The sequence below is a fragment of the Mugil cephalus genome, chromosome 22, assembly GCF_022458985.1.
Source record: "Mugil cephalus isolate CIBA_MC_2020 chromosome 22, CIBA_Mcephalus_1.1, whole genome shotgun sequence".
NCBI lineage: Eukaryota > Metazoa > Chordata > Actinopteri > Mugiliformes > Mugilidae > Mugil > Mugil cephalus.
The window spans coordinates 8,862,016-8,881,806 of NC_061791.1; the positions used below are offsets into that span (position 1 = coordinate 8,862,016).

General features: G+C 40.7%; 1 protein-coding gene across 4 annotated transcripts in view; it reads left to right on the plus strand.

Annotated features, from left to right (window-relative positions):
• The window catches only part of cacna2d4a (calcium channel, voltage-dependent, alpha 2/delta subunit 4a), an 83,741-nt gene that overhangs the window by 3,929 nt on the left and 60,021 nt on the right, over positions 1-19,791 (plus strand). For 2 of the 4 annotated variants that reach the window (XM_047575325.1, XM_047575328.1), the window contains exons 3-28: positions 2,169-2,250; positions 3,876-3,992; positions 4,088-4,147; positions 4,245-4,407; positions 4,483-4,614; positions 5,043-5,103; positions 7,338-7,488; positions 8,036-8,110; positions 9,242-9,331; positions 9,434-9,547; positions 9,654-9,732; positions 10,651-10,784; positions 11,784-11,801; positions 12,632-12,709; positions 13,180-13,260; positions 13,365-13,439; positions 13,567-13,653; positions 13,762-13,833; positions 14,015-14,076; positions 14,161-14,228; positions 14,304-14,349; positions 14,480-14,577; positions 14,681-14,774; positions 14,916-15,008; positions 15,650-15,777; positions 17,503-17,571. In XM_047575325.1, the coding sequence (XP_047431281.1) occupies positions 2,169-2,250; positions 3,876-3,992; positions 4,088-4,147; positions 4,245-4,407; positions 4,483-4,614; positions 5,043-5,103; positions 7,338-7,488; positions 8,036-8,110; positions 9,242-9,331; positions 9,434-9,547; positions 9,654-9,732; positions 10,651-10,784; positions 11,784-11,801; positions 12,632-12,709; positions 13,180-13,260; positions 13,365-13,439; positions 13,567-13,653; positions 13,762-13,833; positions 14,015-14,076; positions 14,161-14,228; positions 14,304-14,349; positions 14,480-14,577; positions 14,681-14,774; positions 14,916-15,008; positions 15,650-15,777; positions 17,503-17,571 (2,327 nt within the window). The remainder of the gene's footprint in view (positions 1-2,168; positions 2,251-3,875; positions 3,993-4,087; positions 4,148-4,244; positions 4,408-4,482; positions 4,615-5,042; positions 5,104-7,337; positions 7,489-8,035; positions 8,111-9,241; positions 9,332-9,433; positions 9,548-9,653; positions 9,733-10,650; positions 10,785-11,783; positions 11,802-12,631; positions 12,710-13,179; positions 13,261-13,364; positions 13,440-13,566; positions 13,654-13,761; positions 13,834-14,014; positions 14,077-14,160; positions 14,229-14,303; positions 14,350-14,479; positions 14,578-14,680; positions 14,775-14,915; positions 15,009-15,649; positions 15,778-17,502; positions 17,572-19,791) is intronic. The other 2 variants (XM_047575326.1, XM_047575329.1) reach the window with 1 other exon arrangement.

Below are 19,791 nucleotides of genomic sequence, written 5' to 3' on the forward strand. Positions count from 1 at the left end.
TGAGCCATCTGTCGCATCCTGTCTACTCCCTAAACTCCCTCACCGTATCATGGCTGGATTCGTGTCGTGGAGGATTTGTAGAGATACTGCATGTTATTGTGTGCAGAGTAGCCCCTTGGCCCGGCACACTGTCGGCTTTTACTGTCACCTTCACAGTAATCTGTTCTAATCTTTTATTGGTGAATGCTGGGTAACCTCTTAACCTGATTGGCTGCAGACATTGATGGTCACCTTGAGAGCATGCTAGCCCTTGGCTTTCAAGTAGTGGACTGGTTTGAGCTAAGAATTTGGAGTTTACTGCTTCTGGCAACAAACCTGAAGATGAATTGTTCTTAAAGGAGACACTTGTTCACTAGTTTAATTTGTTCAGTTTAATCCAATATAATGTATAGTTGACATAGCCATTCTGTCATTTGTCCAAAGTTGTAACAACAGAATTCACCCTAATATGGAGCTGCTGGGGTTTCACTTAAGGTAGATGGAATTTATGAATGACTCCAAGTACCAGCCAGTTTTCCAACAGAATGTATGTGTGCTCACCGTCATTAACAAAATAATGGCCTATGCAAACAAAAAAAAAAAAAAAAAAAAAAAAGATGAATGGTTTGGAAAAGCCTTACAGCTGGTCAGACCTGATACCATAGAAGGTTTGTGAGAGAACCCAAACAGGACAGTACAGAGGAGGTGCCCTCACAATTTTGACAGATTTGGAACAGTTTTTGCAAAGAAGAGTGGGATAAATATTCCCAATACTCCCAGTATTCCCTACAATTGTTTGTATTTGTATTCAAATAAAATTCAAAATAGGTAGTCCATTTTTTGGAGTTACACTTGTTATTTAGGATATGCATGTGTAAGAATAAGTGTTCTTTAATGAACCATTATAATAGTTATGGATGTATATGCAGTATTGGTTGATGTTTTTCATTAAATTCAGCTAATAGAGGTGATTTATGTTGACTTGAAGGGGAAGAACATGATGACTGTGATGATGATTTGGTCCGTGTGGGAGACAATAGGGGGTGACTGTGGCTCAGTAGGCAGAGTAAGTTTGTGGTTTGATACCAGGAATTTGCCACACGCCCAAGTGTCCTTGTGTGTAGACAAGCGCTATAAAAAAAAAAAAAAAAACAGGGCCAGTAGACAATAGTGTATTGGTCATCTCTAATTCCCCAAAGTCACAATGTGCCTAGCTGTTATCCAAACTCTCGTCCAAGCGGACTGAGTGCTGTTATAAAATCAAAATATGCATCTTTCAACTTAAGCTTAAGGATAAACTACAAGATTTTTTTTTTTAAGCCAAATCTGGATGCAGTCAGATAGTGTGAACTGATTACTGACACAGGAAGATGACAGGAAGTAGAGGCAACATCAAAACATTGATGGTGCAACAGTGAAAGCCAAACTGGTTGAGAGAGGAATTAATGTGGTAGATGGACTAATGATGGACTATTTTACTGTGATAATGAATAAATATTGTAGAATAATCTCACACTAGTAGTAAAGCAGGTTTGCATGACCCCATGTTAGCACTGCCTGCTGAAAGGTGGACACTTATGCATCGGAGATGAAAAAAAGAATTAAAAGTTATCAAGAAACAGGGACAATTACAGTTTCATTTATTTTTTACATATTTATTCACATTTAAACATATTTAAACTGCTTTGTCTGTAATATGAATAGCAGTGCAACTGGTTCCCGTAATAATTGTAGTCTGCACGCAACATTTTTTTGCTCATTCAAAAAAAAGCTAAAATTGGGGACATTTTTGGGGACATTTTTAGCTGGGGGACAAGTCATCCAAAACTGGGACTGTTCCCATAAATCGGGGACGTCTGGTCACCCTAAGAGAACCTAAACAACCCAGACGGTACCATTTTCGTTCTGCTGCTTCATTTTGCGGACATTTCCATCTTCACCTCACAGTGATATAGTCACATCGTGAGTGTTTGGAAGTGCTACATTGACAATAGTCCGGTCTGTAAAAATTCGTATCATAATGAAAAAAAGTACCGGTATTTGGTATGGAAAGTTATACCACCCATCCCAATTCAGTGTTTTTCTTTCTGCATGTTTTTAAATGAAGGTAAAAAGGGCTCTAATTCAATTTTGGTCAAGATATTTTATGTCACAAAAGCTTATCAGGGCTGTGTTTTCTCCGTGTTCAGGGTGCAACAATGGGCCGTGTCCTTTGGAAAAGAGATAGCTGCTCTATCTTCCAGATACTCTGGAGCTAAACTTCTACAGAAGGTGAGAAGGTTCACACGTTAACAAACACAACACAGACACATGTGCCGAAAATAACAGACAAAGACACTGTGTGAAATCTAGAAAGCATACATTTAAATACAATGTTAGATACTGTAGATACCATCTGAGTTCCTCCCGTTTACCAACGTGTCCGACTGGCACACATTTGCTGTACAACATCTGCACGTGGCCCAGAGACCAATCTGATGACACACTTAATTTAAACACAATTCAGATAAGTCTTTCAGTAATTAAAATGTGGGATACACGTGTGGTCTTCCTCTGTATGCCACCACCCTGTAGAATCCCCGGCAGGCCCGTTCGCCATCTGCCACAAACTGTGTGTTTGCGGAGACGTTGTACAGTAAACAGCATTAGCCAAGCTAGCTGTACAGTTTCAGTGGGTAGAAAAGAGCGTTAAAGCCGTGGTGAGAGTTTTTATTAGTTTATTCAGCCAGTTGTGTTCAGAAAAGCGCCGCATTAGTTTAATCTCTGCGGTGAGAAGCCATAAATCACCCACCTCTGTCTAATCAATGGCTTTCTTGTTATCTGTGGAACATTAAGTATCCCTGGCGTCTCGCCTGAGTAAACTGAGTAGGATATTGAGTGTTTATGTTTGCAGATGATAAAAACGTCGGAGCTTCCCTTTTGTGGCAAAGGAGGCTTATTTACAGAGGGTTACAAGAGAGCACTATATCACCCTGCCTCCTCTTTTTTATGTGTTTATCTCTTCCTTGTGTGTGTGTGTAATCCATTTAAAAAATCGAATAGTCACCATGTGTCTCATTTTTCATTATTTCGTACCACCTACCGACTGGCTTTCAAAGAGGATTTTATCTCATCAGCAAATTTTGATAACTAATTCCAGTAATTCTCCGACTGAAGAGCACCAGAAATGAGTCCATCACCAAAAGAAACAATTAAGGAAAATTGGCGTCTGTTATCAGAACTCATGTTTTTCTTTTGAATTCAGGATATTAAACGACAGCATGGGCAAACTTTGATGTAATTAATGTTGTTGCAGGTATAAAAAAACATGCAGTAGCCGCTAGCGGTGGTATTTGGCAAAGTGGTTATTTATAGACCTATCCTTTAACATAACAACTTTATTTTTTTTATTTCTTAATCATAATTTAAATCATTTGGATTATAATTAGAATATGAATATAAAGTTATATCAAATGTCTAAAAATGAAGCAGCCAAACTGCTCATACTGTGTTAAGGAAGTACTTGACAACCAAATATACAGTGCTGCAAACAGTTAATGTGTTGAAGTCTTATATATACACCAATCAGCCAAGAGACAGGAGAAGTAAATAACACTGACCATCTTGTGACAATAAAATACTCTGCTGGGAAACTTCTGGACCTGGCATTCACTGGTGTGGATGTTACTTAGGCCAGGCACCCCCACCCCATAGCAGTGACACTCACACGAGGGAAACGTACACAGTATTAGGAAGATGGTCATTATTTCCATTCAGAAAAGCAAACTCTGTTGAAATTTAAAGAGACTGATGTGGGTCAAAACATGACTTATAAACAATATGTTGTTCCATACTTTAAATGCAAATGTGGTAAGTTATATGTGTCACTAATGAAAGAAAGCGCGTCTGTTTTGAAGAAATACAAGGACATTGAGGGCGTGGTGAAGATGGAAGAGGTGAACGGAGAAGATCTGGTGAAAAAGTTTGCTGAGGAGATGGAGCAGATGCTCGGGAGGAAGATGAAATCTGTGAAGGTAAGACTTAATAACTGCATGTTTAATCGTGACATTAGCATTGGTTTGTAATGTTATGGTGTCTTTAACATTGTATGACGCATGTTTGACCACAGAGGTTGGCAGAGGCGGCAGAGGACGCTGATCTTTATCACGAGTACAATGAAACAATGGAGGTATGTGACAGTATGCTTCAATAAAAGAACATTCATGCGCAATAAAACGTAAACCGTAAAATCTGTATTTTTATATTCACCCCTTCCCCCCCTCTAGTTTGAGTATTATAACTCCATTTTGATCAACACGGTGGATGAGGATGGGAACCAGGTGCCGCTCGGTGGAGAGTTCGCCCTGGAGGAAAATGAGCATTTCAATAAACTGCCAGTCAACACGCAACTGAGTAACATACAAGTTCCGACAAATGTTTACAACAGAGGTAACACAAATACAAAGCCGCACACTCTTTAATAACCTGCAGAATACAGATTTCATTCTCCTTTTTTGGTTTCAGATCCAGATATTCTGAACGGAGCCTACATGTCCGAGGCTCTGAATGAGGTTTTCATCGACAACTTCCAGAAAGATCCAACTCTCACCTGGCAGTACTTTGGCAGCGCCGCTGGCTTCTTCAGGCTGTATCCAGGTACCTGGCTTTGGGCGGCACGCGTTCTTCCCACGATTTTAACCCACTGTTTTAATTGATGGCAACACGAGCAAAGCGATAGGGTAAACATTCAGCAACATAAGCCGAGCATTTCACTTACACAGCAACTGACGAGGCAGGAAACTGTCCGTCAGATGTGATGACTCAGTCTCGGTGAGAATACGGCTGCTGGTGGTTTCTCTAACGTCTGTGTGTTAGAGAGAGAGGAGTAATTAGCAGAGGATTTGTGACACAGCTTGTTTTTACGCACCCGCTGCCTCATCCATCAACCCCTTCGTTTGATGACCTGTCACCATCCATCCATGCGTTCATTTGTCCATCGACGCGGTCACCCCAGCAGCACTTTGTTGCCTGGCCATCTCTTAAATCTCTTTCCTGCTGTTTTTTTTTTTTTTTTTTTCCTCCAGGGATCCAATGGATTCCGGATGAAAATGGCGTGGTCACCTTTGACTGCAGAAACAGAAACTGGTAAGACTCCGTACGCATTTATTTGACCCACAGTGTTCTTTGACGGATGTGGTAACTCAACGTAAACTCCCTCAGTTACGGGCCATAACCTTCCAATTCAGCACTTATTAGGCTCCATTAGGTGTTCACTGGGCGTCTTGTGAATGACTTGCTGTCTCAAGTGGGCACCAGTCTGTATTCATCAGCTACCAACTGAATCAGCAGCAGAGGTGTTCAGGTCTTCCTGACTTGCCCTGTGAATCAGCGCCTTTCGTGCAGCCTTCTCCAGTTTTTCACCTCCACATGCACTTCTTAAGACAAATGATTTGGGTCAAGGAGCCTTTTAAACCCAAAGGCAGATTTCTAAGCTTTCTTTTTTATCCAAGGTGTTAGAAAAGACTGTTTTTTCTCAGATTCTGTCCTTCTCAAACCAAAAAAATATGTTTGAAAAATTCCAGTTAGGGCTCCGTGAACACCACAGCATCGAGACAGCTCTTTTAAGGGTGACAAATGAGCTCCTCTGGGCTGTGGATGCCGACAAAAACTCCACCTTAATTCTTTTAGACCTGAGCGCAGCCTTTGACACTGTCGACCACCAAATTCTACTTCTGGGTTGGCATCTCCGGTCCTTCCCTTCCCCATCCCCCCAGGTCCAGTTTCTTACAGCTCAGAACCATTTAAAAAATCAGGCACTTCCTATCACCTTCCAACCTAGAAACAGTGAATTCATATCACACAGGCTGGAGTACTGCAACTCCCTCTACTCTGGTGTTACCTGTATCCAACTACTCCAAAACAAAGTCAAAGAAACGAGACCACATCACCCCCATCCATGTATCATTACACTGGCTTCCCGTTCATTTAGGGACACACTTCAAAATTCTTCTGATTGCTTATAAATCCCGCCATGTCTTCATATATCTCTGAGCTTCTCACCCGTTACCTCACCACCAGAACCCTCAGATCCTCAGAACGTGGTATGTTGACTGTGCCACATTCGGGGAAAAAAAAGGTGGGGGACCAGGCCTTTTCTGTTGCAGCCCCTCGGCTCTGGAACAGAAGCTATTAGCAGCACTGACTCTGTTGAAACTGACCCTGTTTAAGAAGCTGGTTAAAACCCATCTTTATTCCTTGGCATTTAATAGCATTTGATCTGTTTGATCTGTTTTTATTGTTTCATCTGGTCACCCTGGGTGTTAACAACTTCTCATTTGTTGATACATTGATGTTAATTTGCATTTTACATAATTTATATGACATGGTGTTGCACTTTGATGCAAATGCTCTTTGATGTTAAGATGATATCTCATCTTGATAAAATTTCTTCACACTTGGTGCTCAAATGAATGAACTAGTTGGAATTTGGTGGTCTATGGCTAACTTCACTGGGCCCTAACATGGATCCCGTTCCCATGCACTTGGTCTCAAGACTCAAGAGGTTAAAGAGGCCAGGGTCACTGTGACCTCTAAAAACTTTTTGGCTTCAACTCAACATATTTGTCACTAATTTAAAAAAGAAGTCACACAGTGACTTAAGAAAAATTATGCACATGCCAATACAACATTATTCTGAAGTGTTTTTTTTCTTCTCCAAATAAGATTAGAAGTCAACTTCACTGTCTTGAATCAATTATTTTAAAGTGGAGTTGTGTTCCTGGAACTACTTAGCTTCTTCCAGGGTTCACAGAGGACAAAAAGAAATACGGAGTGACTTTGTTGTACCACCACTAGTCAGCAACTAGCAGCTATACTAAATTATCTACGATATTATTTGTCATTGTTATAGCGGTTGCATACTGGTGCTCATAATATTATCAATGACTGAATTCTTTGAAATTAGGTCAGTAAGTTAGGACATATTGGCAGTGAGCTAAATGGAGTTATGTCATCGCTAACGTCATTGTTTATACTGTACTCCTCCCGTCCTTCTTTGACATGTGACGATGTCTTCTGACGGTTCCAGGATGTATGTCCTAACCCTAACCCTAACTCTAACCCTGAGGCCCAAATGCCGTCATCTCTGTAGGCATAAACGAAAAGTGCAAGGCAGCGTACGGCGGCTCTGAGAGGCAGCTGAGCTAATTAGCTTGGAAAATCAGGGGATGATGATAAAGAGATGAAGGGGAGAATGAACGGAAGGGCAGAGGAACAAATAAAAGGATAAAGCTTGACCTCTGCCTGTTTGCTAGACTAATGGAAAGTAACTCTGACACTGAGCGATGTTAAAAAAAAAAACTTTCTTTCTGGCTTTCTAGGTACATCCAAGCAGCCACTTCTCCTAAAGACGTAGTAATCGTGGTAGACGTCAGTGGCAGTATGAAGGGACTCAGGCTGACAATAGCCAAACACACCATTAATACCATCCTGGACACACTGGGAGAAAATGACTTTGTTAACATCATAGCTGTGAGTATAAACAACTATACAGTTTACAAATGCACATGAGTACTTTAAAACTTAGAGTGTCTAACCACCCGATTAGCGTGACATAGAGATTAACACCTTAAACCTTTTAGTTCCCACCAAGCATTTATCTTTTTGAATGTTTTTCAGGATTTCGGTTACGTGTAAACCCTGCAACTACAAATCTGTGTAATAAGCATGGTTTATCCTGGTATTACTGTGTGTGTAATCATACGCCTCTAGCAAATCCTCTACCCTTAAGCTGTTTTTTTTTTCCCCACAGAATTTTAAACCTACGCGGCTATCGACAGATTGGCCGCGCAGTAAAAATGAAAAAAAAAAAAAAGTTTCATCTTAAAAAAAGTTATTTTTGTAAGAAATAATGTCTGGATTTCACTTCTTGAACTCTGTATTACACATCTCAGCTTTTATAAAGTCGAGTTTTTCGGAGCTGATATTTAAAGATGGTTTCCATCACCAGATGTTGCTGTTGTTCACGTTGGCTGCTCATTGACTATGTGGGGTCGTGCGGTTTGGTTTTTCTCTCTAGTACAGTGACTATGTTCGTTACGTGGAGCCCTGCTTTAAGGGCACGCTGGTACAAGCCGATCTGGATAACAGAGAGGTAACACTCACACACACACACGCACGCGCGCGCACACACACACATGCAAAAGGCACAGCTAATTAAACGAATTAACCTCTAACCTATTAATCATCCTGCTAATCCCCTAAAGACATAGATCAGGCTGTCCCCACATCGCAGTTAAAACATCATAGGGATGCCTCCTATCAGGACTTCAACCTGCCCTTCTTCTCCTCTCCTCTATTCTTTTCTCTTCTTCGTCTCTTCTCCGTCTCACTTTTCGTTTCCTCCTCCTCCTCCTTCACCTCCTCCTCTTTAATTGTGCTGTTTTATTTTTACATCCCAACACCTGCTCGGCCTTTGTGTGTTGATGGGTTGGATGTATGCCCTACTTTCACTCCCCCCCCCCACGCCAACCCCCCCCCCCCCCCCACTTCCACATCACTGTGGATCAGGTGAGGTCGCCGGCCGCTGACAGTTTTTAAGTAGGTCACGTGACCTGTCGGCAAGAGATCTGACTGGTTGAACGGCCGGCTCGGCAGACTGTAACAGAATGGGCTTACAGATGTTGGCTGGCACACTTACATGCATAAACTCAAGTACAGATTTACAGGGGGGGGGGGCAGTTGCCAGGATCCTTTATTCGTTCGCAAGTAGCTATCTTCCTTGTGCTTTTTAGACCCTTTCAGATCTTTTTTTTTTTTTTACCACTCTCTGTTAACTTGTCATGATGACTGACGTTCACAGAACAGCGGTAAACTCTTTCCAGGAAGACACTTTTACACGGCACAGATTACACGGCTTTTGCAGGAGCGCGTATAAAAGTGCTCCTTCCTGTGTGTGTGAGAGCATGTGTTGATTAATCCCGATTACCTCCTGTTGTTGTAGTAACTTTGCTATAATTGGTCAGTGTGCCACGAAGCCGGGGATAATCCCTTCTCTAGACTCTCCGCATGTCTCGTACGCCTTCTTTTTCCATGGTGACCTCTGACATACATTTTGACATGCCAGAAGCTCATTAACTAATATCTGCACGTCCTACTGTTGTAAATAATGTCGTGTCTTACACTAAACTCCAGCTGTGAAAAACGTCTGTTTACCTGCATTTACCAGCAGAGTAAAAGCCATAGCCTGGTGCCTGGTGTGTACTTTTTGCGTGTCTCTCTGTAGCATTTCAAGCTATTGGTGGACGGGCTTCACGTCAAAGGAGAGGGCAAAGTGAAAAAGGCGATGAAGGAGTCTTTCAAGATCCTCAACGAGGTCTGTCCCCTTTTGCAAGAACAGCCACAGTATCCGCTGCACATGTGCAGTAGGTCTTTGTTAAATACAAATCGTCAAGTAAAACTGCGTGTCTGTTTTTAGGCTGCCGCGCAGGGGCAGGGCAGCCTGTGTAACCAGGCCATCATGCTGATAACAGACGGAGCCATGGAGGACTTCCAAGACGTTTTTCAGGAGTTCAACTGGCCAGATAAACGGGTATGACGTGAACGCAGAAACACAGGCATCTGCGAAAATGTGTTTTTATTAAGCTGCTCGGAGTTCATTTTGTCCTACTGAACGCAGCCCTTCATTGTCTCCCCAGGTTCGAGTGTTCACGTATCTAATCGGACGCGAGATGACATTTGCAGACAATGTGAAATGGATCGCCTGCAACAATAAGGGTAAAAAAAACCCCAAAACAAATGGTTTTAATTTTGGTTTCTTTGTTTGAGGAAACAAATGCTTCTTCTGCTAATGATGAAACCTGTAATTTCATCAACAAGAAATAATTAATGGAAAAATTGCTGCAACAATCTGTATTATCAGTCTTCAATAAAATGACTTTTTCTTGTTCTTAACAGGATGAGAGTCTCTTGAGCTAATTTCAGATGGCACTCGCTCTTAGAGCTGGGTATCATGTGCTGCCCTCTTGTGAATTACATGGGGTCACGCAGCAGCTCAGAACTGAGAATAATCACTTTATCCTGCTCTAAGCGTGTAAAAGCCCTCGAATGAATAACCGATTATTAGCATAGATATGCCGTCCACATATCCATATCCCTGGCCAAAAATGTCGTTTCTATTCATGTGTGTCTACGTGTGTAATCGATAACAGGTGCACTCCCTTCTGTTGCGTACGCTGCCAGAAACGACACATCTTTCACAAACAGATATTCTGATACCAGACGATTCCTGCAAAAAATCTTTTACACAATATACAGGTTCAGTTTTAGTTGAGTAGGCGGTCTATTTAGTAATATATCATTTGCACCAGATATTTGAGTTGGTGCAACGGGAGAACGGTTTCACAGGTTTTACATATCCATACCTGGCAGTGCTTCAGTAGCCTGTTGTCACCGAGCAGCTAAACCACAGGTATCCCATTGACGTCATTGTCTCCCATTTGTAGTAATGCCATAAACCTTAAGCCAAGCATTAAAGAAAAACACATCCAAGCTGTTTTTTTCATTTAAATCAGCCTAGAGTTGGAATCAAATGTGTTCTCATGTGAGAAAGCATGAAGTTAAATTTAATACCGACAAGACTTTGCTTTTCTGTTTGAGTAATCTGTTTGCTGTCTGTGTATTTGTGTCCTACAGGTTACTACACACACATCTCCACGCTGGCTGACGTCCAGGAAAACGTTATGGAGTATCTCCATGTTCTGAGCCGGCCCATGGTCATAAATCACGACCACGACATTATCTGGACAGAGGCCTACATGGACAGTGTGGTAAGTCATTTCGTTATTGTCACTATCCTGCATCAGTGTCGTCAAAATGTCAGACATACTTAGCGCTTTGCCATTGCTTATATTGATGCGCTTCACATTGCATTTGTGAAGGGCAGCGGTGATAAACATCCAAATGTTGTGACCATGACAGTGTGTTGTCTGTGGCTTCTCTATGTAATGCTGAAACATGCAAAAACCTCTAAATAAAACATCCCAAAGACCCTAAATTGTCTTGGCAAGTACCTAAATCAAAATAGGAACTGCACAGTTATCATCACAATTATTACTACACAGTTATTACTACAAAGCAGAAACCACTTCCTATGTTGTGGAGGTTGACTGCAACTGTTATTATAAAAATGAATAAATAAATTACAGTATGAATAAATATATGCCAAAAAATGGACCATAAAGTTACAGTAATATCAAATATAAACATTTTATTTATTTGTGACATAAACAGATATTTTGGTTTTAATTTGCTTCTATATTTATTTACCTTAATATTCTTTTGATTTGTTTGTGCGTGGTATTTATCAGTGTCTTTACTTCAGCCATTTACCCTTAATGCTTTCCTCCTGTTTATTTTCACAAACTTCCATTAAAAATGCATATTGAAAAAAAAATGTATCGAAATCAAGAAAAAACAGACAAAATTGACTTAATAAACCGAGGAATTAAAACAAATCAGCAAGTGAAAAGATAAATGTCAATTTCTGTTTGTTTTTTTAATTTATCAATCGCTATATTTATTTTTGCACATTTGTGTTGGTGCTATTAATGGTAACCAACTAAAAAGCCACATAAAAATTTAGCAACATATGTGGGTCAAGTTGCTCTTCTATTACATAATATTTATTTTTAAGTGTTCCTCCTCAGTCCTCCTTTTTACTAACCTTGCCATTGCCTCTTTATCTTTTATTTTGATGTAATATCCATCTACACGTGTCATTTCATGTTTGTTGTTGATATTTTCCTCCCCTTCATCACCATCTTCAGCTCCCAAATGCGGCAGAGGTAATCAGACCCGGAGTTTTAGCTTTAGCTTTATTTAGCTAAACTATACATTAGACACAAAAAAACGTAGAATATAGTGTGTGTAGTCTTGCTTCGTCTTGTTTTTATAGACACCAGCTGACAAGTTTTAGTAGCGTTTGGTAGTTCCGTGTTAGCGTAATGCTAATCTTGCTAATATCCGTTAATGCTAAAGCTAGTCGCATCCTCTAGGTATCTATGCTAGGTAGCTAGCTATTGTAGCATAGACGGTATTATTATTTTGTTTTTCTTCTGAAATATCAAGTTTAATACAGAGGATATATATATATGAGCCCATCCATGAGAAAAAAAATATTGGTAGATTTATTTTTCATCATACACTTGGAGAAAAAAAATCGAAATACAAGGTTGAGAAAAATGTCTAAATATCATGAAAAAAGTCTATATATCGAAAAAAAGTCGTCCCAATATATTGTCTCACAAAGTCGACTTTTTTCTCTAAGTGCACTATGTAAAAGAAAAAAAAAAAAGAAAAAAAATCTAAGTTACCTTACCTTACCTAAGTTAATTTTTTTCCCTGGGTGGCCCTAATACTTGCATAAGCTTAACATGAGGTAGATTTGTTAAAGAGTTTTAAAGCTTGTCTTCACTATTTTACTCTTCACTTTAAACTTCACTTCCCCCTCCCTCATTTATGAGACCTTAGCTTGTTGTTATCATCTCCAATTCACTTGTTTATATTTCCCCCATGGGTAAACTGTGCTGAAGTCCTGTTTAGTTTAAAGTTGGCCAACCAATTTTGTTTTTGAGCAATGAGAGTCAAATCAAAATGTATTTTGGTTATTTTTCAGCTGTTCAACACTCAGGCACAAAGCCTCCTCCTGATGACCTCAGTAGCCATGCCGGTGTTCAGTAAGAAGCAAGAGACTGTAAGTATGCTGAGTGTGTCACATCTCTGAGTGCCTTTGCTAAAAGCTTTGGCATCGTTTTGATTATTTCTATGGTCCTTTAAATGTCAAACACATACACTAAGGTTTAATCAGCCTTTATGAAATCACTCCACGGCCTTCCAGTAAATGCTACATTGTGTTTTAAGGCTTTATTGCTCGCCTATAAAACACTAAATGGCTGCATTTCAACTACTTATCTACGAGCACATGTTCTACAATCATAGACCAGAAACATGCAGGCTTTACAGGTTGTTGTCTTTCACTTAAACGGACAATAGATAGTCTGGGACACATTTTTGTAATTAAGTCGTTATCTTGTCTTTTACGTGGGAATGTTTTATTCTGTAATTCTTTGTAATATATTTATGTGCAGGTGTTTTTCTATATTTGTACAGTATGCATTGCAATGCATATGTTAATTGTAAAAACCTGTCATGACTTTCTTGTAGTTGTCTCATGGGATTCTGCTGGGCGTGGTAGGAACTGATGTGGCCTTAAGAGAGCTGATGAGATTGGCTCCGAGATACAAGGTAAAAAAAAAAAATCTTCATTTTCATGTAATGTAATGATAACTATCAGCATTATTGCACTGTAATATATGTGACTGCATCCTGATGTGCCTTTCGCTTTTTAGCTGGGTATCCATGGTTACGCCTACCTCATTACCAATAATGGGTACATCCTGTCTCATCCTGACCTACGACCTCTGGTACGGGCTAAGATCTGCTGTAACTCTAATTAAATAATTAAATTGTTCTTGGTTTTTAGCCTCTGCGTCATGGTTATAAAAAAAACAAGAAACACTCTCATTTGTTTTGTATCTTTATATGTAACAGTATAAAGAGGGCAAGAAACTGAAGCCTAAGCCCAACTACAACAGCGTTGATCTGGCTGAGGTGGAGTGGGAGGACACTGAGGAAAAAGTGAGAAACACTGCTTGTCAATTCTTTTTGCTGTTTGTCAATGACTTGATGTGTCAGTGATCTACAGTGAGATCTAATGAAACTTACCACGAATCGTCTTTGTCTTAGCTGAGGACAGCCATGGTTAAAGGAGAAACTGGAACGCTGTCTTTGGATGTGAGAACCTCAGTGGATAAAGGAGTGAGTACTTTTGTCTGTGTGAGTCCGTCTGTGCTAGAGAAGGTCTTTTCTTTTTTGTTTGTTTTGTTTTTGAGGTGACACGTTTCATTTGCGGCTTTGTGTTTCATTTTAGTACGAGGCTCCTGTCTTTCTCTGTTTGTTCGCTGTCATTTAAGTCTGCCCCTCTTCCTGTGTTTGTCAGAGGCGAGTGATGTTCTTGAAGAATGACTACTTCTACACTGTCATCAGCGAGACACCTTTCAGGTTTGTTCTGATTGCATTGGTGATGTCTCTAATAAATAATGTAACAGGATGTAAAATAACGTTCCCTCTTCTCTGTGTTGTCAGTCTTGGTATAGTGTTAAGCAGAGGATATGGACAGTACATCTTCTCAGGAAATGTTTCTGTAGAGGAAGGTAAGTGTTTTCATCTGTCTCAGTTCATCTGTATTTGTGTTTGCCTTTCTCACTCACTTCTCGGGTTTTCTTCAGGTCTCCACGACTTGTTGGCTCCAGATCTGACCATAGCCAGCGACTGGTGAGTTCAGTTCACATAGTGTATATAGAGCATGGGTGTTGCAGTGCAACGGGTATTAGATCTTTAGAAATATCCAGCAACAGTGCATTTTTGTTCATTAATTTGTTGATCTATGTGCGTGTGCTCGTAGGACCTACTGTGAGACAGACATTGACCCTGCACATCGCAAGCTGAGCCAGCTGGAGGCTGTGATACTATACCTCACCGGCAAAGAACCAGACCTGGAGTGTAAGTTTGGATTTTAAGCTTATTTTTGATGACGTTTGCAAATTATAATGGATTTATGGATTTATGTATCTGTGGATTTATTTTTTCCCCCTTTTTTTGTCAGGTGATGGACAGCTGTTGCAACAAACTCTATTTGACGCTGTGGTCACGGCTCCTATGGAAGCTTACTGGACCGCCCTCATGCTCAACTCATCTGGGTGAATACTGAGCTAGACCTAAAACCGTGTTAAGCTACTACACCTCATGTTTACCCTTCCATGTTAACAGTACTGATTGATATAATCTTAAGCTATGTTTCATTTTAAAAAAAAAATAAAAATGTTTCTTCATGCTCTTAGTGTGGACGAGGGGGTAGAAACTGCTTTCTTGGGGACCCGAGCAGGCCTGTTGAGGTTCCAGAGGTACACTGGTATTGAGAAAAGAGTCGCCAAGTGAGTAACAGTTTTACATATTAAATGTTGTCCCATCAAACTAGCAGTGCTAAAAACATGGAGATGGAGAAACAGTTGAATATAGAGTGATGGTGATTAAAGAACTGAGCTGAGCGCGACATTACGCCCTCCGGTGGTCAACTAAATGTCAGCTAACAATATGGTGTCCCTAAATCAGTTTGTTTTAAGACATGGTTTTCTCTACTTTGCCATTTTGATTTAATCTTCCCCTTTTCCACTCAGTAATATTTGTGCACTAGGACAATAATATATATATAAACCTAAACTGACTAGTTTCTTTCTTAGATTTTTCATAGAAATAGAAATAGTTATTGCTATACTCTCTGTTTAATGTTCTTAAATCTTGTAATGGACTTTATAGACATAATCCATCAGTTGGGTAGCAATGTCAGCTATTATAAGGGGGTGGGTCACGTTACGTTATTTGATGGGGGGGCGGAAGTAAAAGTTGTTGGAGTTTTTTCATCTGAAAAGGGAAAAAAATAAAAGACACGCAGTTGCATTGTCAATGTTTTTATTTTTTTCATCTCACAACCCCGAGGCGTTTTTGGGCATTTCTTTCTCCTCCTGATCATTTATGTCATAGGATGTTCTCTAAGCTTGTTTTCGTCTCTCCCCAGGTCTTTCCTGACCTCCTCAGACAAGGAGAATATGTTCACACTGGACCATTTCCCACTGTGGTACCGCAGAGCATCTGAGTACCCAGCTGGACAGTTTCTGTACTACTTGCCCAGAGAGGAGACTAGAGGTAGAGGACATACCATTACGTAGCCCACGCACACACACAGTAAACACACTGTGTGCTTTTTTTATATATATATATATATATATATCCAAATTTCTCAGCCATAGAATCTCTCAGTGACAGGCTTACTTCTCTGTAGTCAGCAGCAGACTACGTCTGCTTACTTACCCCACGATGTATTTATGTGCCGTATTAGCATCAGCATGATTGTCACACGGGTTTGACAAGTCAGAATGGCCTGAAAGTTTCAGTTCAGACTAATTTCGTCGTAATGTTTGAACAACAGTCATCAGTTATGTCAAGTTTAACCGCCATCGTGTTTATCATCGCATCAAACTAACTCCATCTTTGATTCTGGTCGAGCAACAAAAGACAGATATAAATTTTCATCCAGGACATTCTCTTGCTCTGGATTTAGTTTTTTTTTTTTTTTATTTAGTTCTGTCGTCATGAAGTGGATTTTGGCTTAAGTGCTTCAAACTGAGTTTAATCTCCACCGTACTGGTGGATTTAGATGTATGTGAAGCTGATAACACTGCCTTTCCTTCTCAGAGAATACAAGGTTTGTGTATACATCTATTTCCTCACATACTACAATTTATATACAGTTTAAGAAATTTGAAATTAATTATCTTGAATATGCATTGACAAAGTGAAAGGTTTTACTAAGATGATGAGAAATGTTTTATGGTGCGTTCGTCATGAAACGCACTGTATCTGCATCATCTTCAACTTTCACTTTTAAACACTAAGTAGTCCCCTCTGTGTATTAGGGTTATGGTGAATTTAGTGTGTTATTTTCAGACATATTCAGGGACTATGAGGCGGACTATAGTGCCACCTTGAGTGCAGAAGAGGTGGAACACCAAGCGGAGGAGGGAGGGAGAAAACGGAGGGAGGCGGAGGATGGTGATGGTGATGAGGAGGAGGAGGAGGAGGAGGGTAGAGGAACACTGTTACCGATACTTGGCATGCCTCCTGCTTTTAATTCACCCTCATTCTTTTCTTTTTTTCTACTCTGTCTCTTTCTTTCTTCTTCTCTCTCATTTTTCTGCATGAGCATGCTCTCAAAATATTGGAACCTCCTCTCCTCTCTTAGCAAGTCAGAAAGGTTTCTGGTTCAATCTGAGCCAAAATATTTTGTTATTTTTACCCCCATCTCATCTTGTTAAAACATCAGATTTCTCTAATTGCATGATTGTGTTTCAGCTGCAGATGGATGTTTTCTGAGTAGAGTGTATAATAAATCACATGGAAACATACAATAGGCACACGCTCCTTCTTTTATGAATGTATTATTCGATTAGATCTCGTAATCTCTGTTGCATAACACTGAAAATGTTAATCTGGCCCGGGATCTGTGGCTCCGTGACAGTTGGCGTCTGCTGGCACGAAAGGCTGCGAATAGACACGAAGGAGAGGACGCGCTTGAATTTGTTTTTACATGTTGCTTCCCCAGTCCAAGTCAATCTGTCACCCACATATTTTCAAACACATTCTGGCGCATATGAACCAACACTTCCTCTGTCACTACCACTGTGAGCGTTCGCAGGCTATTAAGATATATTAAGCGCGCAAGAATGTTTTCCTTTTCGTTTATTCTGCATGCGTGTACAGCGGCGCTCCTGCATGGGACGAGTGCATGCACACGTTTTCCTTTAGTCAGTGCATGTGTTAATAAATTGCTGTAGGTTTGTTGCTAATTTTGTGTGTGTGTCGTTCTAACAGCGGGGAGGATTGTGATTTCTACCACTGCCGTCACTGTGACCGTGGCCAAAAAAACTGCCATCGCTGGAGGTAGGGTGACAACGTTTGTTTACACACAATCTGTCTTTTTCACTCCCTCTAAAGTTTACCATTCCCCGCACAGCACATTCTACCTCTCCCCTCGTCTCACGCCCCGCTGCCGGCCGCCTGGATTTGTGATATTTGAACTTGCTGATTCTATCATTTGGTGATAAATGTGCTTATTTGTGTCTGCCGTGCTTGTTGGATGTGCTCTGGATTAGACTCTAGCCGCTTAAGGCCACGACACACCAGGCCAGTGGGGTGTCTGTGGCCGTAGTTTGTTCTGCTGTTCTGTCAACTCGGCATGTTGGATATTTATGCAAACCGATGCATGAGAACTGGAAGCAAACTGATGAAAAGGACAAGTTCAAACGACACACACAGAGGTCTTTTCTATCTTTTAATCATTGTCTAATCTGACCATTCAGATACACAAATGTTTTCTCAACAGCGGGATCGTCTACGATGAACAAACCGTAGACCAGCTAATCAACATGACTCAGGAGCAGTTTGTAGCTCTTTCTAGTTTCTGATAACTACCAACTGCTGGTATGAGGATTTACCTCCTTTCACCTAGATACAGAACATGCACTGATCAGACAAAACATTATGACCACCTTCCTAATATTGCGTAGGTCTCCCTTGTGCCTCCAAAACAGTTGTGATTCATCAGGGAATGGATATGGACCTTCTGTGGGTGTCCTGTGTTGTCTGGCAACAGGATGTTGTTAGTGGGGACTATGAGTTGAGGGGAGGGGCCTCTTTGGGCCAGGCTTGCTCCAGTGCATCCCACAGATACTTGATCAATTTGGGATTTAGTGAATTTGGAGATTGTGTTTGTGTGTCTGTGTCAGGCTGCATCCTGCCGGGGATGGCCGCTGCCATCAAGGAGTGTCGTTGCTATGGGGTGGGCGTGCCTGGTCTGGTCTAGGTGTGTGGTATATGTCTAAGTAACATCCACATGAATGAATGTCAGGTCCAAACGTTTCCCAGCAGAACATTTGAATCTGAATTGTCACAAGGATGGTCAGTGTCATTTAGTTCTCCTGCCAGTGGTTTTAATGTTGTGGCTGATTGGGTATTTGCTGTAGTGCGGTCGAGATGACTTGACAGTCTACCGTTGCTGCAAGTAGTTTGGTGCGTCTGTGCCTTTAATAATGATTCATGTAACCTTTTGTCTTAAAGACGTCTGAGGTGATTACATAAGGAAAGCGTTGAAGGAGCTAGAACTGAATGTGCTTATACTCCACATACACGTTTTTTTTACTCAAAAACATTTCATGTTGTAACTCAGAGTATGTGGCTTTGTTTCACTGCTTCCTGATGTGTGTGTGTGTGTGTTTGTGTTTGTCCCGGTGAGCCCATCTGTGAATGACACACTCATCACTCATACTGATCTGAGCTACACAAAACTCTGTGGAGCCTCAAGATCTGATCGTGTGTGAGTGAGCGTCTTCTAACGCTGTGAATAAAACACTCCACACACACTTAAACAGACTCACGCAGAACACACGCGCTTATCTGTTTTTCACAGCTTTCGTAGAAATTATCTCAAGTGTGAAAAGCGTGTTATATTCGGAAGTGGGAAACCAGAAAGTGGGAGAGAGTTTTGAAAATAGCTGTTTCAGTCTTCGGTAAATCTCACTGCATGTGATTCTCACTGTTGCTCCTTTTGTCTGTGGTTCATCTTACTGAATGTGTTATAATCTGCTATTGTCTAAAATCTGTTTATCCTGAGTACAGTACAGTTTTTGACTAGCTGTACTAATTTGTTCTCCTCACTGCGGAGCATTAACTCTGCCTGGAATATAACAGAAACTATTTAAACCCTCTCTCTTTTCCTAAGACGTCAGACGTTTTTCTCTTCTCTCCCCTTGACATTTTCTACTTTTCTCTTCCCCTTGTTACTCTGCTCTCTCCCTGTCATGTCATCCTTGCTCGTGCTCGTTTCCTGTACGTCGCCTTCTTGTCGAGTGACTTTCACTTTCCTGAACATATGCGGATCAAATATTTAGAAGATGCCTGGTAAAAAATGCCACACGTACAAGTGCGTGCACACACAAAAAGCTGCGCCCGACCCACCGCTGGGATGATTCTTGAAATGTGTGTGGCACATGAAAACACAATGAGAAAAACTGTCAAAAAACTCTGTGAGATGTGCCATGATAAAAATAGTTGCTTCAGATTCAGGTGCAGGTCTGCACAATTATTCTCTTGTGTGTGGGTTAA